At 40.7% G+C, this 6,653-nt stretch overlaps 1 protein-coding gene across 1 annotated transcript; it reads left to right on the top strand.

The window, feature by feature from the left end:
- The first annotated feature begins 1,364 nt into the window (after window positions 1-1,364).
- On the top strand, window positions 1,365-5,356 carry LOC149190439 (uncharacterized). The gene is made up of 4 exons (XM_089410514.1): window positions 1,365-2,199; window positions 2,560-4,329; window positions 4,501-4,625; window positions 4,838-5,356. Exons 1-4 carry the CDS (start codon window positions 1,365-1,367, stop codon window positions 5,354-5,356), a joined length of 3,249 nt encoding a protein of 1,082 aa, XP_089266640.1.
- Window positions 5,357-6,653: the final 1,297 nt, after the last annotated feature.

A 6,653-nucleotide genomic window follows, 5' to 3' on the forward strand; every position in this document is an offset into this window, starting at 1 on the left:
TCTCATATTTCCCTTTAAATGATTTCCCACGAATGTGAGAAATCCATTCAAATTTCAACATACAACCATTCATTTCATTAACTTGGTTCTTCAATTAGGATACCTTGTCTTTGAAGTCTTCACTTTCTATAGATGTTGTGTGTGACTTATTTGGTGGTTTAGTAGGAATATAAATTCTTGAAAAACCTTTGACGTGTGAGAGAATGACAACACTAATACCTTTTAACAGTTTTTAAAATCACTAAAAATAGATCTTCCAATCAAGGGTTATGCCAATTGTAAGTTACATTACCTTTAAAATCTTGATTTGGAAATTGTCTTATTAGCCAACCTTTTTCTTATTTATCATAGAAAATTTTGACCCTTTTGAGTCTAAAATTTCAGCATGTAGTATGTCTTCTTTGCAATGTTAGAGGTTTGACCAAAGTTTGATGTGTCATGTGAAAGTTATATTAACTTTCCCCAAACTTGTTGATTCGTAGGCCTTTTTAGAGTAAATTTTTATGGAAAGCCGCATTTCTAATATTTATAATATAATTATGAAATTTGGTCTTGAAATATTATGGTTTGTCCTAATTCCAATTAAACTAGTGGCACTCAAATTGTATATTTCTAGAATAAGATATGATTGGTTTGCTTGGAACACTTGTTTGAGACTAGTAGAAAACCCTAACTTCCATAGTTTGTAACCTGAAAGTATAAAGACTTAGAATCTTAAATTGTTATGACATGGTACATGCCATGTTTCCTTTGTTTATTAAAAATTTTCGTTTGATATATCACCCCAAAAAATCTATGATTATTTTACCAAGAACACTTACTTGAGACTAATTTTAGGACTAGTAATAACTTCCATAGGCTACAACTATGAAATTATAGAGAATTGAAAATTGACCATTTTTTCACAAGTACCTTGATATGTTTTCTTATTCTCTTGAAAAAATTGTGATTTAAAACTTCTCACAAAAAAGATATATAGAAAAAATTCTAAGGTGAGTTGTTTGAAGGAGCAAAGCCTTAGGATCATATGCTCTGAAATCAAATGTTAAGCACCAAACACCCAAATAGCATAAGAATAGAAATATAAGTGAATTCATGCCTTGATAATAAGGGATATGAATGAATGTGAAGTCTCCTTGAGGGAGAATCTCCTTTACAATAGGACAAATGTATAATAAGAGATGATTTTTAAAACTAGCTTGCCTTGGTATATATAGGAGACAAATGGTTCAATTATAGTGAAAGGGTCTTGCTAATAATAGTAATATAAAAATATAATGAAAACAATGTTTAGAGGTTGAGGCCTTTCCAATATATTTTTCTAAATAGGGCCATAGAAAGAAATTAGTTGGAGAAAGATCTCTATGGAGGAGGTGGATGAGGCTGTAAAGGACATGCCAAATGATAAAGCCCCGGGACCTGATGGTTTTACTATAAACTTCTTCAAAGCTTGTTGGAAAACTGTCAGAACAGAGATATGGGAAGTAGTTGAAGATTCAAGACGATCTGGCTCAATTCTTAAAGCCCTAAACTCTACATTCCTAGCCCTAATCCCCAAAGAAGAGGAATCCAGAACTCCGGAAAAGTTTCGCCCCATAGCTCTGTGCAACGTGATTTATAAAATTATTTCTAAGGTCATTGCTAACAGGCTTAAACCAATCCTCCCTGACATCATCTCAGAGGAGCAATCAGGCTTCGTGGAAGGCAGACAAATTCTGGACAACATCCTCTTGGCTCAGGAGATGATACATACTTTACAATCCAGAAAAATCCCTGGTATGATGATTCAACTCGACCTTTCAAAAGCTTTCAACAAAGTAAATTGGAATTTCCTGGAGGCCACCTTAAGTGCTTTTGGATTCGACATTTGGTGGATCAACTGGATCCTCGCCCTTGTCAAGTCAACAAATTTCTCTATTCTGGTTAATGGTTCCCCTTCGGCCCCCTTCTCTCCTACCCACGGCATAAGGCAAGGAGACCCACTGTCCCCCTTCCTTTTTGTGATAGTCATGGAAGGGCTCAGCAGATATATTCACAAAGCCAAAGCGGAAGGAAAAATCAATGGATTGCGCCCTTTCCCCTCCACCCCTACAACCACCCATCAGCAGTTTGTCGATGATACCATGCTGCATGGCTCTCCAACGATCAAAGATGCCAAGGCTTTCAAATCCATCTTATCTAAATTTAGCAAGGCATCAGGTATGGACATAAACCACTCCAAATCGACTATATTTTTCTTTAATACTCATGTTTCAATTCAGAACCATCTTACCAGCATCCTAGGCTTTCGAAAAGGTTCTCTTCCCTCGAAGTATTTGGGAGCTCCGCTCACCACTAAGCCTTGGCAAAAGCTTCACTGGGAAAGGCTCATAGCAAACATGGAAAAAAGATGCAAGCATTGGACTCACAGGGCACTAAATTTTGCGGGACGCCTAGTTTTAACTAAAGCTATTCTTCAGGCCATACCTCAATATATGCTTTCCATCCTCCCGGCGCCTAAAGCGATCCTGTAGAAAATCCGATCCATTCAAAGATCCTTCCTATGGAGTGGCAACGCAGAGAAAAGGAAATGGACTCTCGTGGCCTGGGACAAGGTCTGTAAATCAAAACTAGCTGGAGGTTTAAACCTAATCGACCCCGACACTAGCAACAATACTGGTGGAGTGAAGCTGTGGTGGCGCTGGCTGAAGGAGACTAACCTCCCCTGGGCCAGACATTGGAAAGAGAAATACACTCCCAACTGCAGAGACCAGGACCTCATAAGACTTCAGGCTTTGCCAGAAGGTTCCCCAATTTGGAATTTGGCAAAAAAGAATAAAAATCTAATCCAAGAACACAGTTTTTGGGAGATCCGGAATGGGAAATCTGCCCTCTTTTGGGAAGACTCCTGGCAGCAGCACCCAAAGCTTGAAAACCCAGATCTTGCAGCGTACAAAATTAACTGTCAGAACAGTGGAAAGCACTCCGTCCATCACTACTGGAACCCTGATAGCCAGGATCAGGAATGGAGAGAATGGGCCCTCCCAGCCGCAGCAAACCCTAATGAAGAAAATATTAACCTTCAAAACCTGCTTCTAATCCTAAACAAAAGAAAAATCAGAATAACCGCAGATGAGGACAAGTTGAGATGGGGGCTGAAGGGCAATGGCAACTTCAATCTCAAAGAAGCCAGAAGGCAGATGGAATTCACAGAGCAGAGGGAGGACGCATCTTGGTACATCAAGGTTTGGGACCCCCTCTTCTGGCAAAAAATTCAAACTTTTCTTTGGCTTCTCATGCGGCGAAAGACCCTAACTTGGGAAAACCTGCAGAAAAAGGGTTTTGAAGGCCCTTCCTTTTGCCCTATGTGCAACCAAGCCGCTGAAACCATGAACCACTTATTCAATACATGTGAGTGGGCGAACCTCATTTGGCAAGAGATAGAAGCAATTATGCAGCAAAACAGCAGAGATTTAGACTCCATACACAACACTATTAACAATTGGCCAAGCAATTATTCAGAAAATCCTCAAATCAACAATATCTGGAAAGCTCTACCAGGTTTTATTACTTGGACTTTGTGGAAAGAAAGAAACAGAAGGATTTTTCAAAGCGAACACAGGAATATGGAACATTTGAGAATTACCTTATTCCAGAACATCCGCCAATTAATTCTGGTAAAAAGTAAAGCCGACCCTGCCAGGCGAATCTCTCCTGAGGAACAGCGAATCCTAAACGCTTTCAACATTTGCACCGGCCAAAGTCTCGTCCCCCAGGCCAAACAGAAGAACATTAACAGCACGCTAAAAGGATGGACTCGGCCCCCTGAAGGTTTTCTGAAGTTAAATTTCGACGGAGCCTCGAAAGGAAACCCGGGCCCAGCTGGTATAGGAGGCATAATCCGAAACCATTCAGGCGAAATACTCCATATTTACAGCACAGCTCTGGGTGAGGGCACCAACAACGAAATGGAATTCGCAGCAATGGAAAAGGGGTTAAAAATCCTTCATAGAAATCACACAGAAAACGCAGTAATTGAGGGCGACTCTGAGATAGCCATAGCAGTGGCCAAGAAAATTTACAGGGGCACTCCAATAAGCAAAGTAACGAAGCACTGGCGCCTATCCATGGTCACAAACAATATTGGGAATTTGCTTGGAAGAATGAAAGGCCTCGTCTTCCAAGCGGTAAGGAGAAAGGAAAATACGGTCGCCGACCACTTGGCTAACCACGGGATCAAATACCCAGCTAAAATGGTGGACAGCTGTTGGCAAATGGTGGAAAATCATCATTTAAAAGACCGATGCTCTCAACTCGCTCGCTTAGATTTAGTGGCTGCGGAAAGGGCAGGTCAGCATTCCGTTTAATAATCTTACACAGGTACATGGATAGGCCGACGGGATTGGGGCCATCAACTCCTAACAACTACCGCAGGACAAGCCGGTTAAGGGCATTCATGAATATAGCAGATTACAGGGATTTGTACATAAACATGATCCAGGATGACATAGCCCGACGCAGAAGCGCTGGACGGAGGGACACGTGGCACACTCAAGATCGTGCACGAGGCGGCAAAGGCAAACATTCCCAATCAATGGAAAACCCCTCCAATTTTTCGCACAATAGCATTTATGGTGATCGGACAGGCAAGGATCACACCGCACTCCACTCCCCAGCCCGAAACCTCCCCTCCAATTTCTATATATTTGCTCCTGCTCTCCATTGGAGCATCATGTTTCATGCGCTCAGAAGGCAGAGTCTCAATTTTCCCATTTGCATCCAGGAGGGAATCAGTCACGAAAGGTTTCTCATGGCGGGCAATAGCAGCTGAAATCAGTCGACAAACAAAGATCTGCAGACGGCCCGAGAATTGTTTGAACGGAGAACTTCTCAGAGGAATAAGAGAAAAATTATAGACTTGGAGGCCTCTGCTCAAGAAGAGGAAGCAAAGCTCTCAGATCACCAGCTCAGCCAGGAAGTGGACTGGTTGCAGGACCCTAGTACGCCCAGCACCAGAGCAACTCAATTTGTCCGCACTCAAGCCGAAGCATGGCGGATAAAGACCATCTTGGCAAAAGCCATGGACGTTCAGGGGGAACAGGTGGAGCAACTTCGCACCCTCCAACAGTTTGCAGCCCAGATGACAAAGGAACACAGAGCTGTGGTCGAAAGCAGCGAATTTAAACTCTGCGCTCTGCATCAGGAGATGGATTCCATCAGCAAAAAGCTCTCTGTTCTGATCAAGCTCCTCCAGAAATCCATTGAGAAGGATAGCAAGCCCGCTGATTCGCCGAAGGGAGGTCCGTCGTGCATCCACCAGGCCCAGGCCCCCAGGCACAGAGAGGCGCATGCAACCCCTCCCAACAACCATGATTAGTCTTCCCTGTCCCTTTGCGGGACTCTGCTATATTTTCTGTTACTGTGTTTTTCAGATATGTGATAATCAGTTTTTTTGGGACCAAGTCACCCTGCGTGGTGTTATTCTAGGCAGCTCTAGTTCTCTCTATGTCTTCTATAGCTCTCTCTTCCTTTTTCAATCTGTTGCTACTGAGTAAGGCTTGCCATGCAGCCAGCAATCTGCCTCGGCAGAAGTTTTGTACTATATGTTTTACTTGTTAATACAAAAGCTTATTTACACAAAAAAAAGAAAGAAATTAGTTGGAGAGAATACCATCATTGAGAGAATTAGATAGGTCAATGGGAGAGAATATCATCACTGAAAATGATAGATAGATTAGTGGGAGAGAAATTAGTAAAACGACTGGAAAAGTCAACTAGGAGGATCTAGATTTGAGGGTTCAACCTTTAGGCAAAGATTTTTGACCATGCACAATAAGAAATACTAAGGTATTGAAGCACTCATGAAAATATTTTCATTGTATATGATGGTATAATCTTCCTAATATAGAGAAAATTGGGTTTATCATAGGTAGTTGAGAGGAATTATTGTTATTCTACCGTCCCAAGGTCAATTCTCACAACTAACATTTTGAGTTCATATTGAGTATATTGTTGTAATGACTTCAAGCCTTCTTGTTGAATGACCTTGAGCCTTGAAGAAAATTTTAGCCCTGTCTTTGAGTTGGAGGGTGGTATGCATGGTTACATGGAAAAAATTAAACTTCCTAATAAGGAAATGAAAAATGAATTTATTGTGGCACATGCTTAGGATTTATGTTCCAAATGGGTCATCCCAATGATTGAGGAGAAGAAAGCTTGGAAAATATTCAATATCTAGGGATTAATATAGGACTTAACATAGGTATTTATGTAGGGCTTAACAAAATGCATAAAATAAGTGTGGAGATCCAAGGTTAGGTTGAACAACAAGTAGAATCATTGGTCATGATAGCCAAGGATTTAGTGAAAACACTAATGTGCACAATATATTGATCTTTAATGATTTTGCCAAAAGCTCAAATTCTAAATTTTATTATGTTTGGGCCCTTCATATGATAGCTATGGGAGGGAGGGGTGAAGCATTACAATGGAAACATGTTCACATAACATAAGAATGCATAAGATATAGTGATATATTTATATATTTAAGAATGAATAAAGGTAAACATATCATGGTCAAAGGTAGAGAAAATTAATAATATATACTTATTAGGCAATAACTAATCCTATAGAGTTTATAGGTACCAACTTGATTTACACATCAATATTGAGAT

The sequence above is a fragment of the Pinus tabuliformis genome, chromosome 3_1 (genome assembly GCF_031772625.1).
Source record: "Pinus tabuliformis cultivar Carrire ecotype Pingquan chromosome 3_1, CPIR1, whole genome shotgun sequence".
In the NCBI taxonomy this organism is placed as follows: domain Eukaryota; kingdom Viridiplantae; phylum Streptophyta; class Pinopsida; order Pinales; family Pinaceae; genus Pinus; species Pinus tabuliformis.

Bases quoted from the DNA above. Each gene is read 5' to 3' on its own strand.
- LOC149190439 (XM_089410514.1), top strand. From the start codon at position 1,365: ATGGAGGAGGTGGATGAGGCTGTAAAGGACATGCCAAATGATAAAGCC. The intron at 2,200-2,559 runs GTATGGACATAA...GTGGCAACGCAG, and splicing joins TAAATTTAGCAAGGCATCAG to AGAAAAGGAAATGGACTCTC. The intron at 4,330-4,500 runs GTCAGCATTCCG...AGCCCGACGCAG, and splicing joins AGTGGCTGCGGAAAGGGCAG to AAGCGCTGGACGGAGGGACA.